Below are 21,903 nucleotides of genomic sequence, written 5' to 3' on the forward strand. Positions count from 1 at the left end.
TGTCTCTGGTGACAGGACCCTATATTGCCTTTGCCCTCAAGAAAATGACACATTTCTGTCACCAGTTATGCATAAATATGCTCGGGGAACTAACTCTAGGGTACAGAGTCCCCAGCTACCCTGCAGATGAGAGCCATGGCTTGATATCTCGACCCACATCCCAAGCACAGAGGCAGCACATGAAGAGGGAAGTTTATTGTGTAAAGTGACCGATTGTACAGAGCAAAGATTGTACTGACACAGGTGGGGTGAGGAGACCCAGGGGCCAGGGCTGGGCAGATGGAGCGGGGGCGACCTTCATCCCCTCAGCCAGGCAGTGCATGAGCAGGAGCAGCTGCCCCCCGGGGCCTGTCATCATCCAGGCTCTATCCATTGGCCCTGGATGCCCCCTCTAACAACTAGAAGACATGAGACCCCTCCGGTCTGCTATCCGCCAGTACCCAGCCTCCCCCAGCAGCCAGGCCACACTCCTACTCATGGAGCTAGAAGAGGCAGCTTCAGGCCAAGAGGCCCCCAACCCTGCCCCGATGCCTCAAGGGCCATCCTCTGGTTCCTGCTGGGGGCAAACTCTTTCCGACCCAATGACCTGGTGGCTTCTTAGGGTGGGCAACAGAGGAGCAGGTGGGACGGGTGGGGATCATCACAGAAATGCGTCCTGAAAAGGGAGCCAGAGGGGGCTGGGGGCTCTGGCAGGGCCTGCATCCCTGAAGACAAGGCTCCTGGGAGGCCAGTCTGGAGGGTTTAGGATGCAAGGTCTCCATTATCTCCAGCCACAAGGGGTCTCTGTGACCTGCCACCCAGGACCCAGTCACACTGCCCCAGCCCCCGATGATACTCATGGAAAGCTCAGAACAGAGTCAGGGGGCATTGGAAAGCAGAGCCCAGCCATCCCCAGCCCCTGCTGGCTTCCTGCTCACACCCGCTGGATCTCAAAGAGCTTGACATCAGTGTCATACCAGATGGGTGGGTCCACATTCCTGCAGAGGGAGCAGAAAAGGTCCAGGGGAGGAGCTGGGTGGTAGCAAAGCCCCAATCAACCCCTCCCATCTCGATGTCCCAACCTTGGCAGTGGGTGCCCAAGCTCCATCGGGCAGGACCACCTTGATTGACTCCTTTGACATTCAATCCATTAGGGATGCAGGAGAGGCACAGCCGAGGTCCCCGCTGAGCCCAGCCCCACCCGGACAGTCACCATCCACCCCCATGAAGCCTACCTCAAATAGATGACACCCCACATGTAGGTGCGGAACCACATGGCAGTGCCTGAGTTGGCCTGGTACTTGCGGATGAGAATGGGGTGCGGCACAGGCAGCAGCCCCACCAGGGTGCCATGCTGCAGGAATCTCAGGATCTCCGACTCATCTGTCAGGCCCCTGTGGGAAATGGAGGTCCCCAGAGTCCCTGTCACCTCCCACCCGAGCCCAGCTAGCCTGCGCCCCGAAGCAGTGCCCAGCCCAGGCTTACTTGTCAATACAGATCTTCTCCACCTGGGGCACCAGCACCTGCAGCAGCCGCATGATAGTCTGCAGGGGCAGCTTGGACTTCCAGGAGAGGATCTGGGGAGGGAGCCCCCCAGGTTATGGGGCAGTTCTCGCCTTGACGCAGGGCCAGGGGCTCTGCATAGCTTGGCCTGCACCCAGCAGAACCGGAACATCTGCTGGTGCTGTTGGGGAGGGCCCCAGGTGCCTTGCGCCAGTCACAGGCCCACGCACCTTGAGAAGACTGTCCCTATGACTATCCACAAGGGCATGATCAGTAGGATGTTATATCCCTGTCCCAGTGCAACTGGGAAACAGGCAGAGGGTGGCAATTCAGGGATGGAAACCAGAAAGAGTGATTTATTAGGGAAGCCAGTGCTGTGGGCAGCTGGAATTCGGTGCTTCCAGGGGACTAGGTAGATCGTGCAGACAGAAAAGCTGATCTGAGGGACTGGTGAGATGGCTCAGTGGTCTAAAGCACCTACTAAGAACAAGCTTAGCAAAGCACAGGGACCACCGTTCAATCCCCCAGCACCACATGCCAGCCAGCCCCGCCCCCTGGTGGGCTGAGCTGGCCACACACACACACACACACACACACACAAAAAAAAAAAAATAAAAAAAAAAAAAAAGAAAAGAAAAGAAAGAAAGAAAAGAAAAGCTGATCTGAGACAGGCCACACATGGGAAGGAATGTCGCCCAGATGGAAGGGCTGGCCTGGAGCTGGGCTCTCGTTCCAGATGCCTCTGCTAGGATATACCACCAGCCCCATGTGTACCGGCTGAGCAGTTCCTAGGGCTGGGCAGCTGGACCCAGGCCCACCTCGGTGTCCTCACCCCTCGCTCCTCCAGGGTGGGGTCCTCACCCAGTCTGTTGTTGGGATCCACTGGCCACTGACTGATGCACTGGATAGTCGTCGTTGTTCCCTCCACACCTGGCCAGGCTCCTGGTACCCAGAAAGGAAGAGGAAGGAGGAGGGAGTAGGGGCAGGGGCAGAGGGCAGTGAGGTCTCACCACTGCCCCCCATGGGAGAGACTCGCTTCCAACACAGAGACAGGCCCAGCCCAGCACCCTTTGCCCTGGGCCCCAGGCCCAGCCCGACACAGCCCAGTGACAGGTTTAGGGCCAGGGCTGGACAGGGCAAGCCGGGTAAAGGCCAGCCTCAGATAAGGCTGATGGATGAGGAGGCTGAAGGCCACAGGCTTTACTGCACCCCATAAACAAGGGAGTGAACCACCCACCCCATAGCAGTGCCAACCCTGATGTCCTGGGCTCTGGCCTGTCCTTCTGCTAGAAGTGACCTCAGAGTATCCTAGCCCAGCCCCAGAGGGCAGTGAGGTCTCGCCACTGCCCCCCATGGGAGAGACTCGCTTCCAACACAGGGACAGGCCCAGCCCAGCACCCTTTGTGCCAGCCCCTGTTGCAGAGGCCAGGGAGGAAGGCAAGACCCTGCCTCTTGCACCCCATGTCCCATTACCCACCCCCTCCGCCAGGCTGTCTTCTGCCAAGTTCTGCTGGGGCTCAGGCTCCAGGGACCGCAAAGTGCCATCTTCAGACACCTGGGACTTCTCCGTCAGCTTGTCAATGCCTGGGTGAGGCACAGGAGGGCCATGGGTAGTAAGGGGACCATGGCCTAGTCCTGCTGGCCTGGCCTGTCCCCCATCCACTATGGAAGCACTGCATCCCACCTCCCACACCCCAGTCCTGTACCCACCTGTCTCAGAGCCCCAAGGCTGTGTCCCCAGCAAGCTCCCATTCCTGGGTCCCCAGTACCACCACCCCTGTTGCTCTGGCAAGTCCCCAATACAGGCCATTTGCTTGCAAAAAAAAGGTGCCACCTCAGACCCCACACTGGTGCCCCAGCTGTGTGCCAGAAGCCACATTCCCCTCCCGCCCGCCTGCCTGCCAGTGCCAAACCTGGGGTGGCCACCAGGCTGGTCTTGAGGGTGCCTGGCTCCGCAGGAGCGGCAGGGCGGGAGCCCTCCATGGAGCTGCCCTCCTGGGAGCCGGTGCGGGACAGGGGCTCTGGGGTCCGCCGGCGCCGCTGCAGGGCCTTATGGATGGCCGGTGGGTCAGTGGGCAGATTGGCCAGCTGGTGGAAAACGCTGCGCTTACGGATGATGGCATACACCAGGTTGGAGTTGCCTGTGGGAGGGAGCACACTTCCACTCAGGGGTCCCTCACCTCCCCCAACTCCGGGCTGGCCTCCTGCAGGACATGAAGGTGTCACCCCCAGGGGAAGAGATGATTGAGAGAGTGCAGGAGAGGGAGCCGGGAAGGGAAGGCACAGAGGTGCGTGCCAACAGCTTCGGGCCCAACGGCCCCTTTCCTCAAGAACCCACAACCCTGCCCTGGGAATGGCAGCACTTGAGGCAAGAGAATTATTACCAGGAGTCTGAGGCCTGCCTGGGCTACACCGTGAGTTCAAGCCCAGCCTGAACTATGTAGCAAGGCTTTCTCTCAAAAACAAAAGCAAAACAAGCAAACAGACCTCCCAACTCAGCACTCAAGGAGCTGGGCATGGCAACACTGCCTGGAGACTGAGGCAGGAGGATCAGAGGTTCAAGTTCAGCCTGGACAATTTAATGGCTGAAACCCTGGCTCAAATTTTCTAAATTAATTAATTAATTAATTAAAAAGGGTGACCAGGCATGGTAACAAACACCTGTAAACCCAATACTTAGGAGGCTGAGGCAGGAGGATTGCCGTTAGTTCAAGGCCAACCTGGGCCACACAGTGAGTTCAGGGCCAGCCTGAGTTATATAGCAAAAACCTGTCTTGAAAAACCAGCCACAAAAAAAAAGTAAGACTAAAACTATAGCTCAGTGTGAAGGCCTGGGTTCAATCCCAAACACTACAAGGAAAAAAAAAAGAGTAACCCCTGGTACAATGGGGTGGGGGAAGCCTGTCACTGTCTCTAGGGCCAGCTCTTAAACACTTCACCCTTCTCCCTGAGCCTGGTAGGGGCCCAGGAGGCCACCACGGCACATGCCTGGCCTGCATCACCCACCTCCACGTTCCCAGGCAAAGACACAAACGTTGTCCTGGTCCTTCAGTGCGCTCTGCACCTCTCTGGTCCTGCCTTGCACTACACAGATCCGCTTTTTCCCCAAGTCTCCCCAGGGCCCCTGAACACCCACGTACCTATCAGCCTGTCCCCACAGTGCTTTTCGGCTCTCAGTACTCCCACTAGTCCTCTTCGATCATTACAATTTGGCGGGGCAGTATCAGAGATCAAACCCAGGGCCCACCACCGCGCTACAGTCCTTCGCATTTTTTATTTTTGAGACAGGGCATCACTAAGTCGCCAAGCAGGACTCCAAGTTATGATCCTCCTGCCTCAGCCTCTCTCCGCGCCAGGATTACAAGGGCGCATCGCTGCACCCAGCTTATTTTGGAATAAAACCAGTTCCCTATATTTGAGCTGCCAGTCACTGTGCCAGTTCATGGCCTATTTCTCTTCATCCCCCTCCCAGCACCCTCTGAGGTCCCTACTGGTGTGACCATGTCACAGGTAAGGGAACAGAGGCCCAGAGAAGTGAAGCAATATGCGGACAGTCACAGAGGTAATGAGAGGGAGCCGGGTGTCTGACACGGAGAGGGTCAGCTCCTACCCCGCTGACCTTGCCTGCTACTGGACTGCAGAGGTGCTCTCCAGCAGGCCACTGTCTGTTTTAAGCTCCCCCATCCCAGCCATGAGCACCCCCACCCCTGCCCCCACAGAGTGTGTACCTCTATTCCTCACAGTATCCCCTCCCCTCAGGTATACAGCTGGAGCTCAATACATGCACATCCATTGGGGGAAGTGCCCCACCACCACCCAGCACTTCCAGGAGGCCAGTTCCCAGGCTGCCTCTCCCCACCCGCTTCTTGGTCCCTGGCCTGAGGCTAGGCCCTGGCTGATGTCTCACCATCAAACTGGTACTGAATGATGTTGTTGAAGACCTCCAGCAGGAAGAAGACCAAGTGGTGGTTCTGGGCGGCGGAGAAGAGGAACCAGGTGGTGGAGAAGGCCTCCAGGAGGTGCAGCAGTTTGTTGGCGGTCACCATGGACAGGCTCTTGAGGTAGGGTGACACTGCAAGGCAGCGGCAGCTCACAGCCGGGCCTGGGCAGAACAACACGCTCCTCCAGCCCTGCCTGGCCCTGCCTGTGAAGCCCCCGCAAGCCAGGAAGGCCCTAGCAGCCAAGTTCACTCCATCTGGGCCTCCTGCAGAGCCCCAGCGGTGCACCCCTCCCTCACCCCTGATTGTGCAGACAACACGGTTTGCGCGTTTGTTTCTGACACTGAAGGTTGAACCCAGGGCCTCTGCACTGAGCTGCACCCCGAGCCCTTTTTATTTTTTATTTTGACACAGGGTCTTGGAAAGTCACTAAGTTGCCCGGGCTGGGCTCCGACTTGCAATCCTCCTGCCCCAGGCCCAGAGTGCTGGGTGGCAAGCGGGCACCACCACGAACAACTGGCAGCAGTGCTCCTTACAGAGCCATACACATCCTTTTCTCCCAGTCCTTCTCCCCTACGAGGGAAGAGAGCCTGGACAAGATTGCCCCCATTTTACAGACGAGGAAACCAAGGCTTGGGGAGAGGTTGAAACCTGGCCCAGGCTCCCTAGGAATAAGATGTGGGCAGGAAGACAGACTCAGGCCCACAAGTCGTGCCAGGGCAGCGGCAGTGAACCTATGGCACGTGCGCTGCAGTCAGATGTGTGCTATCATTGGAAACTCTAAAAGGTTCACCATCTGCTCTCCTGTTAGGCATTTTGGGCACAGCCCTCCAAAGACGAAATGCCACACACAGCTCCATCTGTGCCCCTCCTTGACTCCCGTCTTTGTCCCTCATGCCCAAGACCCTCAGAGGGTGGACAAGCTGGCCCGTTCTCAGAGCTGGCTCTCCTCAGTGGCTCTGTTAAGATTTGTGGGGTGGTCACTGGGAGGAGTGGTGTAGGCCTGTAATCCCAGCACGCTGGGAGGCTGAGGCAGGAGGATCCCAAGTTCAAGTCCAGCCTGGGCAGTTTAGTGACTCAATGAGATTCCGTTTCAAATATATAATTTTTTTTGTACCAAGAATTGAACTCAGGATCTCACACTGAGAAGGCAAGTGTGGTGCCGCTGAGCTATATCCCTGGCCCTCAAAGAAAAAAATTTTTAAAAGGCTGTGGATATAATTCAGTGTGAAAGCCCTGGGGTTAGTTCCAAATCTCACCCCAACACACACTTCAAGAAGAAAAGAAAAAAAGCAAAAGACAGAAATAGATTTGTGGGGTGGAGTCAGTGTGTGACAAGCAGGGAGGGCACCCCCCCCCCCGGCCTCCACAGCCTGCAGGCCAGCTGGAGGGGTCTGTGGCACTTGCACCCCACCCCCACCCCCACCCCCAGGCCTGGAGGCTGCATCAGACCTTGGACAGGTCAGACGACACAGCCACCACCACCGCCTGCCTACTACATCCACACTGGGGTTATTCGGCCTCAGCCCAGGGCCCCCCATCTGTGGCTGGGGCAAAGATAGGGCTCAGAGGCTTTGCCACCCAATCTAGACCACAATCCCTAAACCCACACTGTCTGATCCAGTGTCACCAGCCACGTGGCTGTCACGTGTTCAGAATGCAGCCACGCTGAGCGTTGCACGCCAGGAGCACGAGCAAGATTTGGAGGGCTGGGCACAAAACAGAATACAAAGAACACAGGTTTTGTTTTTGTAGTGCTGAGGATTAAACTCAGGGCCTTCAAACTAAGTTATATCCCAACCCCCCCCCCACACACACACTGTTTTTGAGAGAAGTTCTCACCAAGTCACTGAATTGCACAGGCTGGGCTTGAACCTACAATCCTCCTGCTTTAGCCTCCCAGACTGCTGGGATTACAGACATGTGCCACCACACCAACCCTCATCGCTTTTTTGAATTGGCCAATGGAGTACTACTCTGCCCTAAAGAAGGATAAGCCTGAGACATTTCTAGGTAAATGAATGCACCTTGAAGCCAAAATAAACCGGACACGCATGTTTAAGGTGTTGAAAAGGACATATCATTTCTCTGCTGTGAGAAACCAAAAGTGTAAATAAGGACCAAAATGTATAACAGACATCAGGAAAGGGCTGGGGAGATAGCTCGGTGGCATAAGTGCCTTCCTGGCAAGCACAAGGTCTTGAGTTCAATCCCCAATACCAGAAGACAAAAAAAAAGGATGAAACTATTCAGATGAAAAGGGGGACAAGGAACAGGAAAAGGAAAGAAAACAAAAAGAATAGATGGGAAAAAATGAAAACAAAGGTTTATGTGAATAAGAAGGGGAAGATGGGCTGAAGGGAGGGCAGGGGGATGGGAGAGAAAGAAACAAGGTCTATCATGCACAGGTCCAAGTTCTTTGTGAGGAATGTCATTGTTACATACGCCTAAAATGTACCGATACATTTTTTTTTTTTTTTGGGATTGGCTGTATGTTGCGGTGAGAGTATTTAAATCCAGTGGGTTAATGTACTACAGAATATTGTCACCTGGCCCCCCCCCCCTTTTTTTTTCTTTTTTAATACTTTTCTGAAAAGTTAGCACCGCTCAGTTCTTATGCGAGGGAAGCCACGTGACCCCGGGGGTGCAGCCCGCCGGTCGGCCTGTGGCCTGGCGCCACCTAGTGGTGAGAGCGGGGAAGGTGGGCGCCGGTCCCTACCGTTGACCACGATGGTGAGCAGGCAGTCAAAGAGAGGCTGCAGCCGCTGGTGGCCGCTGGTGATGATCTTGTGAAACACCTGTGCGGAGAGGGAGCGGGCAGCCGTGGATGGTCATCACCCCCAGACCCGGGCGAGAGTCGGCGACCCCCACGCGTCCTGTAGGCCCCCTCACCACAATGAGCAGGTCAGCGTGGGTGCCGGTGAAGACGGGGATGTCCATGGGCACCCGCACCGAGTAGGGCTTGTTCAACCGCACCCCGAAGTTCCGCTCTCCGCTCAGAAGCAGCAGGATGAAGACACCGATGTGCATCAGGCCCACCCGAGCTGCAGCACGGGACACAGAGGGGTCACACAGGAAGGGGTGACAGCACAGGGACTCATCTTGGGGAGCTCTTTGTGGGAGGTCAAACTCCCAGGCCTGAGCTCCCGGGAGGCGAGCCGGACCTGCGGATACCCTGTCTAGCAAGAACCACCACCCTCCCCCTGGTCGGACGCTTGTCGGACGCCCACCCTGGTCTTACACTGGTCTGCCCGGGCGTCATTGAGGAAGTACAGGATGGGGACCAGGATGTCCAACACGTCACTGCTCTTCAGCACAAAGAAAAGGAATTTCTGGGAACGGGGGAGGGGGCAGGCAAGTGGGGTCAGCAGGAAGGGTGGTCTGCTCCACCCTCTCCCCAGACTAGGGAGACCCATCCTTGAACCACATAGACCCTGCAGGGGCCAGCGTTCTGCTCCCCTTTCTTCCCCTCCCCCGATTCTTTGTGTGTGTGGTTCTGGCAATAGAACCACTTTATTATTTTATTTTTGAAACAACTGAGTTGCCCAGGCTGGGCTCAAATTTCTGCTACTCCTGCCTCAGCCTCCCAGAACCCAAGGACCACAGCCTGCACCACCTCTCCCAGCCAGCACTGCCTGGCGCTGGGCCTGGAAGCCACCCACCTTATTGAAATCACAGAGCTTCCAGAAGAGAACCAGCAGCTCCTGGTGGAACTGGATCTTCTTGGTGGAGTTGGGCAGGTAGGTCTGCAGCAGGGGGTTGGACAGTAGCCGGGCGATGCCCTTGAGGACAAACTGGAAGTCCTGAAAGGAAGGGCAGAGCAGGGGGTCCATTCATCTGCTCCACTCACCCCTGCTGCCCAGCCCAGGCCTCCCCACAGACTCCTCTGCACTCCCCCAGAACCCAGTCCCAGCTCTTAGCTTGACAGACACACTCTGACATCATCGGGGATTCCCCAGGTGAGCCCCTCTGGAAGTTAAGCCCCCAGCCCTCCAGCAGAACACAGATGCCCCTGCCCCTGGGCTGCCCACTCCCTGCGCAAGGCTGCTGGTCCCGGAAACCCTACAGGCCCTGAGCCAGGACCTGCCTGCCTGGATGCACAGAGGCAGGTGCCCTCAAACCCTCCTTCCCAGCACCCCGTCGCCCCAGGAAACACTGCACTCAGCAATGCCATTTACTGAGCACCATGGGAGCCGGCTGCGTCCCACCGTCAGCCCTGCAGTCTCATCCTCCCACTGCAGGATTCGGGCTCTCCAGCACTTCCCAATGGGCACAAGATGCTGCCATTCAGGCCTGCCTGGCCTCTGAGGTCACTGTGCAGCATCCTTCCTCCACCCCCCAAATCTGACAGCAGAGCCACCTTCTTCCAGAAGCCTTCCTGGTTACTTCATCCAACTGAAACCACTGGTTCTTCCCATATCTCAAAAACCCTCAAAGGGGGGCCAGGGACATAGCTCAGTAGAATAAGCGCTTGCCTGGCAAGTGCAGGATCCTGAGTTCAATCCCCGGTACCGGGGGGAAAAAAAAAAACAACACAAAGGGCTGGGGAGATAGCTAAGCGGCACAAGCGCCTGCCTGGCAAGTGCAAGGTCCCAAGTTCAATCCCCAGTACCCACCCCCCATACACACAAAAACCTCAAAGTCTGTCATCACTGTTTACCCTGCAGGGACCCAAGTCCACAGAGGCCTGGGTTCCTCTGTGCCAGGACCAAGAAAGATACACTCTAGCCTGCCCCTGCAAAGTCATGACAAGTGTGGGGGCAGCCTCCAGGGGCCAAAAGCTGCACTCGACCCACCTCCTCCCGATGGATGCGCGACAGGTAGTTCACAAACAGGTTCTCGGGACCTGGAGGCTGCCAAGGGTAGAAGCGCATGGTGAGCAGCTGCCTCCCTATACCCTGGTCCCTCCCCAGCTTGGGTGTCCCCTCAACAGTGTCCCCTTGCCATGCCCTGAAGTGTCCCCCTAACAGGATGCCGCCTCTCACACCCCGGCAGGACACTGGACTCCTGCTCTTACATCAGCATCATCCATGGCTGTTCCTGTAGTGGTACCATCCACGGTGGGGCTGGTGCTGATGGCACTGTCGTGGTCCAGGGTGACGATGAGGACCTGGGCAGCCTCCTCCACCAGCGGCTCCCGGTAGTCAGAGAAGAGCAGGTGGTTGTAGGGGATCCCGTAGCCCACGGGGTCATAGGCACACACGGTGTTGAGGAGGGAGGTGAAGAGGGGCAGTGCGTGTCTGCGGGGCAGGAGGGTGGCCTTGCGTGACGCCACTCTGGCCCAGCCCTCCTGCCGTGGGGGAGGGGCAGCTGAGCCACCTCCTTGAGCCAGCAACACCAGGGCCAGGCTCTGGGCTGGCATCCAAGAAGTGAAAAAGACCCTTCTTGTCCTCACCACAGTCCTGCTCTGGCCTGGGCCAGGCTGGACCAAGGGCAGAGGAATCCATTACCAAAGGCTCAATGGCACATGACAAGGGGCTCTTGGTAGGAAGTCATGTTCATAGCCCTGAGGTTCTCAGGCACAGACACCCTCTAGCAGGGCTCCAGGGAAGGGGTGGGGGCCCAGGGAGAACAGAGCCTGGGCTCCATCCCCCAGTGGCCAGGCCCCACAAGGACTTGAATCAGATTTGTCAGGGGTCAAGGTTCAAGCTCCTCAGCTTACAGGTGAGGAAACTGAGATCCAGAGAGGTTAAGCGAGTGACAAAGGATGGCACTGTGCCTGATAAGACTGCAAGGAGGAAAACTCTGGCCAGCCCTTGGCTGGGGTTAGTGGTAGGGGGCACCCGGGCTCCCTTCTCTTCTGGGGGAAGCAAAAGGTTTGTGCAGGAGGCCAGCAAAACCCAAAGGAGGAGGCACACCATGCTATGGAGGGGTCAGCAGCAGGCCACAGGAGAGACTATAGCCAGCCTCAGGGCACTGGCTCCTGTGCTGCCAGCCAGGGCACCGCTCCGCACGGTCCACCCTGTACCAGATGCACGCCCCAGCGCCCCGCCCCCAGCCCGCAGTGTCCCGGCACAGGCCACGCCTCCTCCCTTGAGGTGTTTGTCCCGCAGCTCCCCACCACTGTCCCCTAGCAGCCCCAGGCCACACGCAGCTATGGAGAGCTTCCAGGCTAGTCTGAACCCAGTTTGACAAGGGGTATAAACCACACCCTGAATTTTTAAAAAGTAGCTTGAGAAAGGGAATGTTGAAAACAGCTCAGTAATTTCGTGGAATGATTATACATTAAGTGTTTTTCTAATGAGATATGGCTGAAACATGAATGTTTATTTTTTTAAAAAAAACTATTGCTGTAAAAGATATATCGCCACTAGCACCCCTCAGACACACTTAACCCATCATTCCTGCCACTTTCTGAAACCGTTCCGGAAGCCCTTTTTCTGAGTGTCTTTAGTTGAGTCGTGAGGACTGGCTCGATGTTCTGAATCGATTCGAAGTGTTTTCTTTTCCTAGTCAGTTTGACTTGGGGAAGAGCTAGAGAGCACACGGCGCAAGAGGCAGTGAAGGAGGTGGGTGAGGACGCGCTGTCGCGGGCTTACATGTCTGCCTTTCTACTGGGCGGCATTCGCCAGGGGCATCTATAGCACGCCTTCCCATCACAGCCCGTTGACACAGGAGAAGACTTTCAGCAGAGCTTCGGAAGGCAGTAAGAACAAGGGGCTACGTGTGCTCACAGCAAGGGCTGATATTTTGAGGGGTATGAATGGCAATGTGTCTTACTGTCACACAGTTATTTTTCATTTTATGCATCTGGTACAGGGTCTCACTACACAGCTCAGACTTGTAATGATCCTCCTGTTTTCAGCCTCCCCAGAGCTGGGATGACAGGTGGGCGCTGCCACGCCCGGACTTGTTCGCCTGGCTGTGTGCTCTGGGGGTGGGGCCGATGTGGCTTGCAGGACCAGGGATTGAACCTTGGTTCCTGTGCTTGCCAAAGCAGCCACTTAGTCCACTGAGCTACCTTACCAGCCCTTGTTACACATTTTTAAATTTAACCCTTCATCATATATTTTGGTCATGCTTCCTATACCTTACATTAAATGAAATCTTATTAAAAATTTACCTGTTTTTTACATTAATTCCAAAATACATATATGAGTCATATTATACTTGTACTGAACAGCATGGCTCCAGAAGGACCCAAACATGGTGGACACCCAGGGACCCCAGCTCCTGTCTGGGTCACAGTGCCAAGGAGGTCTTGGGCGGTGCTTGTATAAGGTGTGGCTAAGTTACACTTCCTCACCACCAAGGGGCAGCACCCCTCCAAGAAGCCTCAGAGCTGGCACTGATCCAGCTCAGGGGAGCCCGGAGCCAGAAGAGAAGGGAAAAGCGCAGGCCCCTCACCTGTTCTCCGTGGAACAAAAGAACTGAACCCACGGGTTGGAGCTGCCACTTTCTGGAGCCGGAGGCAGGTACATGGCCTCAGAGAAGCACGTCAGCAGCAGTTTCAGCAGCTCCACCCTGGGGAGGGGTTGGTGAAGGAGGACACTTAGGACCAGCAACCCCCACCCATGTCCATGGGAATGGTCCCGTGCATCTCTGTGGGGTTATGGCTGCATCCCAGGAGGGGAGGGCCCACCTCCGAGCCAGGCAGGAGCTAGAGCAGGGGCCCTGCGCCTGAGCTAAGCTCACCGGTTCATGTCGTGAATGTAGTTAGGCTGGGGGGAATGAGCGAAGCCCACACCAGCCTCCCAAATGTATTCGCAGCTATCCAAGGAGTGGATGTCCTCGGCTGAGTCCTGGGGACAGGGACAGGGAGAGAGCAGATGGAGGGGTGGCAGTGTGGGCCAGAACCCAGCCACCCCGAGCCACCCACCACCCTCCATTGTCACTCAGATGGACCCTCGGAATGCTGAGTCCATGTGTACAAGGGATGAAAGGAATGTTCCCAGATCTCTTGAAAGCTCATTTTGCTGATTTTGATTCTCTTACTGGTTCACTCCAGTCCAAGACAGGGAGAAAGGAGAGAGGGAGGGAAAGGTAGAGATGATGGGGTTCCCCCAGTGGTGTTTGGGGCACAGAAGACCCAAAATCCACTCGATGAGATCCCAGGAAGGACACAGGCCAGGCCTTCATGCCACCCCAGCTTGGGCAGCGAAGACAATGGGTGCTTGTGCACAGCCCGCAGTGCAGGGGGCAGGGCAGCCACCCACTGGCTCCTCTCCAGCTGTATCGCCACCACCCCCAGCCCGGGACATGCGTGCCAGGCAGCCCAGTTTTCCGGGAGCAGCCCAGGGCCCCACGGACCACATTCTGCTCCACAGAACTGCAATTGGCCCAGCCCAACCTAGGCAAGTGCCCTAGAGGGTAGGGTGGGCTCTCACCACAGTGCTCCTCCGGTGGCTCTGGACTGTGAAGTCTGGGCAGAAGAGCAGGTCTGCAATGGCCAGGAGCAGGGACTCGGCCAGGGGCCGGGCATTCTCGTCCTCCTCCTCACCCTGCTGAGGAAGGAGCATGCCTCAGCGGTAGCTGACCAAGTGGGGGTGGTCCAGAGCTTGAGGGTGCAGAGGACAGGGACGGGGTCCAGGCAGCACTGGGGCACAGGGATGAAGGCAGAGGAAAAGTATGTCTGCGGGCCCCAAACCAATCAAAGCAGAAGGAGGCAGAGCAGGGAAAGGGCCAGGAACAGCACGGAAACCTCCCCCACTGACTGGGGGTGTCAGGGGGTGACCCCAGCCTCTGGAACTTTGGCCCTATTGGGAGTTATGAGGCCTCACTCCTCGGCCTTGCCTGGAAGTCCACCAGGGAAGGGAGGGAAGACAGCTGGCCTCCCAGCTCTGAACAGCCATCCCTGTTCTCCCTCCACGCATCCTCCTCACCTACTTCCTGCAGGCTGCCTCCTTGCCCCCTCAGCAGCACCTGCCACTCCCCACCCCTGGGCTTCCCAAATGCCCGAGAACATGTGGAGCAGCGTGGCCCCAAAACAGTGCTCACCCCATCATCTCCCACCCACCCTGGCCACGCCCACAGACCCCTCCACGCCCGGCCCCGGGCACTGTGGACCAGAAGAAGCCCCTCCAGTCAGGGTCCTCGAAGATGTAGGGCAGCACTCGCGTGAGCAGCCGGCTGCAACTCAGGACGACCTGCTTCTCCTTCTCCGAGTGGCAGCCGCTTTCGGCTCCCTGTACCAGCTTCTCCACAGCCTGCAGAGACAGGCAGCAGAGGATTGCTGGACACCTGGGCCAGGGGACACTTGGGGTTTGGGGGTGTGGGAAACACTCAGGCTGCAGAGGGGCAGAGGTGAGGCCATCCCCGCCCACAGTCTGCCAGCCCAGGGAACCAGATGTGGGCAAGAGCAGCATGGGGCATGAGGCGAGCACAGCCCAGGCCCCTCGGTGCCCAAGATCCTGGAAGTGGCAATGTTCCCAGTCTTGGTCTCCTCTTCAGTAAGATAGCCTTACTCACAACACTGCCTCCTAGGGTGAGTGGAGGGTGCGCCCTGTGGAGAGTGCTCAGGAAGGCCTGCCAGCACCTCAGAAGTGGTGGCCACCAAAGGGGACAGCCATGGGACACGGCACTGGGTGAACTCAGGACCGTGGAGGCCTGGGGCTGGGGTATCCTGGGTGCCTGCCCTCTCCCACTGAAGGCTGGACCTCATCAGCTGTCCTAGAGAGAGTGGTAGTGGCAGCAAGGGTCAGGCCGCCCTCACCTTGTAGCACAGGGTGGCCAGGTTGGAAGGTGACTCCTCTCGCACAGCCCGGATCTCTGCTGCCGGCACCAACGCGAAGACATCCTGCACAGATGTGGCAGTGTCTGCCCAGAACTGGTCCCAAAAGGCATCATCGGTGGCTTCCACGGGCTGTGGGGGACCCAGCATCCACAGTTATATAACCTCATGCCAATAGAGACACAGTGTACCCAATATGTGACCGGGAGAAACCCTGAGAGCAAAGCCACCATCCCCCTGCACAGAGACGAGGGACATCCTTCGGCTGCCACAACCCATGGCCAGCACGGTCCTGCTTGGGACACTCGGTGGGCATGGTCAGAGGTCAGCCAGGTGCGGAGTCCAGGAGCCAAAACCTAACCCAGTCCCTGAGGGCCTGCACATCCCTGGCTGAGTCCTCACCCTCCCCTGGCAAGACTGGCGTGCCCTCCTGGGGACATGACCGGGTGACACCGTTAAGCCAAATGTACAGGGACCCAGCCCAAGATGTGTTCTCTCCCCAGAGGAAGGCAGCTGTGGCCATGTGCTCTGTCTCCAGCCAGCACCTCTGCCTTCTCTCAGCACCTGCCAGATTCCAGATCTGGTAGACCCAAGATCACAAGCCCGCCCTCCACCCCTGGCCCACACTACAGCTCAGCTCCCTCCCACCTGAGCCCCGACCCCCGAATCTACCTCCTTCAATCCTGTCTCCACGCTGCCCTCAGACACGTGCCAAAGCCCAGGGCTAAAGCCACCACTGCCCCCCCCACCGGCCTGTTGGATCAAGTCTACAACAGCTAAGATCTTCCTTAAACGTAGCTCACACATACACACACGCATGCATACATGCACATCAATGTGATCAAGCATATGAACATTCAACTAAAAATGCACTATAATAAAACGTACATTGCCACCAATGCCCCTCAAAATACTCCCCCTCTCATGCAAACACAGCTATCCCACCATGCCTGCCACTGTCCAAAGCAGCTGTAGAAGTCCTCTCTCATGAGTATCTTCCGCATCTGCCTCAGTGTCTGGAATCAACCCAAAACGTATACCACGACAACTGCCACAGATGTTGCGGTGTGTCCTCACCCACCTTATTCACCAGATCTGACGCCGTGTGACTGCTGGCCCTTCCCCAAAGTCACAACAGATATCAGGACATCAAGGCAGCCATGACAGCGCAACAAAAGACACCCACAAAAGAAAATGCCCAGAACTTCTTCCAAAAGTGGCGAGGACAGTGGGACGATCATGACTGAAGCGAGAGGGAGTGTTTTGAGGGCAGCTAATGGGAAGGTATCTTTTACTGTAATAAAGAAGATTGCAGTGTGTTCGAGGCCCACTTGGACTACATAGTGCATTCAAGGACTGCCTGAACTTCATAGTGAGCTCCTGCCTCAAAAAAACAAAAACAAAAACAAAAAACAAAAAACAAAAAAAACAGCCCAAAATATTCACTGTATTTTTATCACACTGTGCGCACATGCACACACACATATGCACACCTGTATTTACTACCCCTAGGACATGACCCTACTGTCTCTCCTCTTTGCCCTCCTCCAGGCTGTGCCCTTTTCCCAGTATGCTTGCCAACCCCAACAAAGCATTCAAAATCCTACCAGCCCTAGCTGGGCACACTGCTGTAATCCCAGCAGTGGGGAAACTGAGGCAGGAGGACAGCCAAGAGTTATGGGCCACATAGTGTCTTCAAATCTAGCCCAAATTATGTATCGAGACTCTGTCTCAAAAAACTAAACCAAACCAAACAAAAAGTCCTACCAGTCTCAATGAACTAAAATGCTTTAAAAACACATATGCTCTTTGTTATTGTTGCTGTTTGGTATCAGAGATTGAACTCAGGACCTTGAACTTGCCAGGCAGGTGCTTATGCCGCTGAGCTATCTCCCCAGCCCACATGTACTCTTTGAATCACACAGACAGTCTTACAGGCAACCAAGGCAATGAATTTTTTTAAGGCAATGATTTTTTTTAGGCAATGAATTTGAATGGTGAATTTTACTTCTAGAAATTTCACTTATGGAAATAATTAGAGACATGGTATAGGAGGATATTTACTGTAATAAGTTATTATTGATAACCGTGCAAAGCTGAAATTCACTAACTAATAACTGGGGACTGCTTACAAAGTTAAATCATGGAACTGAGGAGATAGCTCAGTACAAGAAGTGCTTGCCTGGTAAGTGCAAGGACCTGAGTTTAATCCCTGGTTCCGCCCAAAAAAAGCAAAAGCTAAATCACATCTATACAATGGAACATTATACAGCCATCAAAATCACATTTTTTTCATATTTTCAATGAATAATAACAAACAGAAAATGCTCATGGTATAATATTATAATGAAAAAGAATAAGATATAAAACTACTAGATGGGCATAGTGGTACACAATCTATAATCCCAACACTCAGGGGGCTGAGGCAGGAGGAGTGAAAGTTCAAACCCAGCATGGGCAACTTAATGACTGAGGGAAACCCTGCCTCAAAATGAAGAGTAAAGAGTGGAGGAGATAGCTCAGTGCAGAGATCCTGGGTTCAATCCTCAGTACCATGAAAAAGAAAAAGAAAAGAAAAGAAAAACTCTAAAACTACTTATAAGATGATCACAATCTTGTGTGACATTCTCTATTAATCTTAGGATGTTGAAGCAACAACCTCCCTGGGTGGGTCTGTTTATTTTGGGCTTGGGGTTTTCTTTGAGACAGGCTTTTGCTTTGGAGGGCAGGAGGCTGGCCTCAAACTCGTGGCAATCCCCCTGCCTCAGCCTCCTGCATGCTAGGATTACAGGCATGCACCACTACACCCAGTTCTGAGTGGCTTTGTGTTTTCAGGTTGAGCGCCCATTGCAGTTTTTCCTTCCGCATGCTCACCCTCGAGGGCAGGGCTCTTCCTCAGCCCTTCTCATTTGGTTCCTTCTAAAACTCACCAGCAAGACACTTCCCTGGCTATTCTGATCAACAGAGCCTTTCCCTCTTCTGAAATTCTGGGGCTCACAAATGCGTAATGGCTCCACCATCAGCATAGGTCTGCGCTTCATATGCATGCACAAACAATAATTCTGTTCTCTGAAAACCCTTCTTCCAAGAATTCTCCCAGAGCCCACCTGCTTATTACAGACCCCACCTCAGGTCTAGCAGCTGTTGCCTTGTCACCTCCATGCCCCCTTACCCCCCCCCCGCCTTTCCCCCTGATCTCGCAGGTGACAAAGGCAGCAGGTACTCCGCCAATGTTTGTTTAGCGGAAGCCAGAAGACCCCTCCAGTCATGACCCTGGGTAAGGACAAGCTCCAGAGGGCTGTATACCGTAACCCACATCCACCTCTGGAGGGCAACCTGTGGCCGCAGCCCTCAGGACAGGCCTGGCACAAGAGTGGGCCCCAGAACTGGTAGAGCAAGTTAGCCTGGGGTAGAGGGATCAAGGCCAAAGGAGCGGCCCTGAGGCTGGGGTTTGCTGGCCAGTGGCTCCCAGCAGCCCTCTGACCTGCAGGGGGTACAGGAGCATCACACCTCCATCTGGGGTCTATGGGACCACAATGAGGAATGGCACCCCAGAAATCTCAGAGCTGCACCCATCTGGGAAACTGGCACCTCTGCACTGGCCCCCCTCCCACGTAGCCACCACCTCCTTGAAGGGGCAGAAGCCTCGCCACGCACCAAGTGGGCATAACCTCTGAAGCCTCCAGTTTACTACCTGGATGGTGAATTTAAAATAACGACAGAAGCCAGGGGTGGCGATGCATGCCCTTAACCCCAGCACTCTGCGAGGCTGAAGCAGGAAGACCACAAGTAGTTCAAATACAGCCCAGGTAACTTAGCCAGACTTTGTCTCAAAATAAAAAGGGCTGGGGAGGTAGCTCAGCAATAGAGAGCACTTGCCTAGCATGTGTAAGGCCCGAGGTTCTATCCCAGTACCGACTGACTGAGCCACCAAAGAGATGTGTTCCGGAGCAAGCTGCCTCCCCTTTTCCTCAGATGGGCCCCTCTTCTTGGTCTCACTGCAGCTTAGGCATTTACATTTGGTAACAACTTTGTTTTGGGGTTGTTAGGTTTTTTGAGATAGGGTTTTGCTCTATGGCTCAGCCTACCCTTGAACTCACGACTCACCTCCTGCCTCAGTCTCCCCAGGGCTATAATTTACCACGCCCAGCTACTGACTTTTTTTTTTTTTTTTTTTTTTTTTTTTTTTACTATATAGGCATTAGCCAGGGATACTGGGACCCTTTAGGCTTCTGAGGACAAGGACATAGCCTAGTTCCTACCTTAGCGACCCTCAGTGACTTCCATCCAACCCAAAGAAGCTCTAAAATCCAAGCTAGTTTCTTTGAAGAATATTTTCACTCAGGCTGCTGCTGCTGCTGCTTAGGACACAGGACAGAGCCGGCCTGCTGGGAAACCACATATTCTTAACCAAGATTTTCCAGGCCCTTTCTCTCTCCTGCGCTCAGGCCTGGGGGACCAGCTGGGGCTTCTGACAGTCTCTTACAGGAGTAAGACAAGGCCAGCAGTAGTCAAGCCTGCTAAGGATAACCGGCCCTGGAGGACTGTGTGACACAGCATCCCCATGCACATACATGTGCCCACATGTGCACATGCACCCACCAAATCTCAGCTGGCCTAAAACCCCCGAACGCGATTTGGAAGAGGGAGTTTCGAGTCTTGGAATATTCCACCTCCAGGGCTAACCTATCCTGGGGAAAAAGTCAAGAAACACAACCACAGCTGCTAGTCCTCAGGATCAGGGTCAGGCCCGGCCTAGGGCTTCACTATGGGGCAGGAAGAAAACAGGATGCCAGGCAGGAAGGCAGGGAAGGCTGAGCAGCAGCAGCAGCTCAGGCCTGGGCCACTGGAACGGGTGTTGGGTCCACTTGTCTGCTGCCCAAAACGCAGCCTCTAGGGCCTGAAATCAGAGGTCATCCTGTGGACAACTGGCCTAAATCTCCTCGGGGACAGTGAGTGGTAAATTCCAGAATGACATTGTAGAATCTGGTCCTTACCCAAGCTAGATCACTACACAGGGTTCAAGGCTTCAGCCGCTGTGGTCTCCTCTCCCCTGGCAGCCAGATCCCATCCTACCCACAGAACCTGGTATTCTCTAGGAGGCCCAGGGAGAGTTCCAGGCACTCCAGGTCCTTGTCCTAAACCACTCACTGTCCTCAGATAAGAAACAGAACAGCCCCATCTTATAGGGCTGCACAGGGGGAAAGACAGATGCACCAGTACTGTAGCTGGAAAAGTAGGACTCTAAGCCACTGCAGACCCTCTGGGCTCTGGCTGGGCTCATCCTGCCAGCATGGCAAAAGACCCCAGCTGCTGAGCCCACAGCACATCCCCCCACAAGCTGTTTCTTTCCCAGTTAGGTAAACATGGGAGTCTCCCAGTGGCCCCACACCAAGAGGCGGGCACACAAGCCACCTTCTCTGTCACCTGCAGATCAAAAGCCAGCCCCACCCCAAAGCTCTACAACCAGCCTAAAGTCATGAGAAATGGAAAGAAGCAGGCCTGGTTTGTATCAGGCACCTGTCCTCTGGGGTTGGACTCTCCAGAGACCCTGAGTACTCGCCAGCTACCTGACCTTTCCAGGGGAGGGTGAGAACGTGGGAGTTCTCCCCTGGGGGCATGAGAGATGGCTTTCCTGATCCCACTGTAACTGGCAAGAGCAAGGATCCCCTGAGTGCTCAGGAAGGGGCGTCTCAGCATAGGGAAGGGGTGTCTCAGATGGTAATAGGCACTGAAATCCTCAACAATGAGGGGCCTGAGGAATCAAGACTGGGCATCGATGCTGCCAGCGTGGCCTCATTCAAGGGACAAGGATAACAAGGGTGGGCAAGGAAGTGGCCTTACTGGGGACAAATCTTATGTGCAGGAGACAAGAAGGCAGCAGCCTCTGTGCCACTTGTGGACTAGGGACAGTGTGCAATCAGGGAACTGGTTGAAAGGGACCACCAGCTTCCTGGAGAGCAGACCAGGGTCGTCCTGAACCAGAGAACAGAAGGTATGGGAAAATATAGCCATTCCCACCGCAAGGCCTAGAGGACCGGCCCCTGGAACATTCCCCAGCCGGGAACCAGGACTCCGTAGGCCTGGGGACGGATCCCCTTACCCGGCTGCCCTGCTGCCCGCCACTCTTTGATGTTCCCAGAAAGATCGGGGCCTTCGCGGGTCGAAGACATCAACCCAGGCCCAGCGAAGCCACCGCGGCGGTGCACCAGCTGTTTTCCTGACCCAGGCGGGTGACGGCCTGGCTTTGTTTGCATTGAGTCAGCTGGGGCTGAGCATCCCGGACCCGTGGGCACCGAGAGGAGGGCGGGGAGCGCGCCCGATGGAGGGTAGGTGGGCACGGGGAGAGGCCGGCGGCGCGGGGCGCGGGAGCGGGAGCGGGTGCGGGAGGAGGCCCACGTCAGCCGAAGGTGGCGCGGCGGCTGCAGGAAGCGAGGTACTCCCAGGAGAGGGGGCAGGGGTGGGAAGTGGGGACCGCGGACGGAGCCCCGGGGTGCAGGCGGGCGATCACGCTCGCTCCGCGTCACCCACCAGCCGGAGAGCCAAGTTCGCGCAGCCTCCGCCCCCGCCCAGCCCCCAGCCCCCAGCCCGGCAGGTGGATGGGGAGGCTGAGGGCCCGAGCGCACCTGCGTCTTGGTGGTCAGCTGGATCACCGCCTTCCGGAAGTTCAGCTTGGAGTCTGCGGACCCCATATCGCTGGAGCCCGCTCCGGCCCGGCCCCAGCTCCGACTGCGGGCGCGGCTCCAGCTCCGCGGCCCCAGCTGCTCTCGCCGGAGCACCGCCGTGCACCCCGCCTGCAGCCCGCTGCCCGCC

The 21,903-nt window shown here is 56.0% G+C and overlaps 1 protein-coding gene across 4 annotated transcripts; it reads right to left on the reverse strand.

Annotated features, from left to right (window-relative positions):
* Positions 1-190: 190 nt before the first annotated feature.
* Hid1 (HID1 domain containing) lies at positions 191-21,903 on the reverse strand. Of its 4 annotated transcripts, none has more exons than XM_012514505.2 (19): positions 21,717-21,903; positions 15,073-15,222; positions 14,396-14,566; positions 13,748-13,861; positions 13,056-13,162; positions 12,768-12,884; positions 10,438-10,660; positions 10,217-10,273; positions 9,083-9,223; positions 8,662-8,752; positions 8,313-8,464; positions 8,140-8,218; positions 5,390-5,554; positions 3,396-3,623; positions 2,960-3,066; positions 2,344-2,424; positions 1,465-1,556; positions 1,215-1,373; positions 191-977 (listed from the first exon to the last, which is right to left on the reverse strand). In XM_012514505.2, the coding sequence occupies exons 1-19, from the start codon at positions 21,780-21,782 to the stop codon at positions 914-916; spliced, it is 2,364 nt and encodes a 787-aa protein (XP_012369959.1). In that variant the 5' UTR covers positions 21,783-21,903; the 3' UTR covers positions 191-913. The 4 variants fall into 4 exon arrangements, with proteins under 4 accessions (XP_012369959.1, XP_004630140.1, XP_023569840.1 ...); XM_004630083.2 differs by having other exon boundaries at positions 13,748-13,864; XM_023714072.1 differs by having other exon boundaries at positions 13,748-13,800; positions 14,377-14,566; positions 21,717-21,881.

The sequence above is a fragment of the Octodon degus genome, unplaced genomic scaffold, assembly GCF_000260255.1.
Source record: "Octodon degus isolate 3935 unplaced genomic scaffold, OctDeg1.0 scaffold00033, whole genome shotgun sequence".
NCBI lineage: Eukaryota > Metazoa > Chordata > Mammalia > Rodentia > Octodontidae > Octodon > Octodon degus.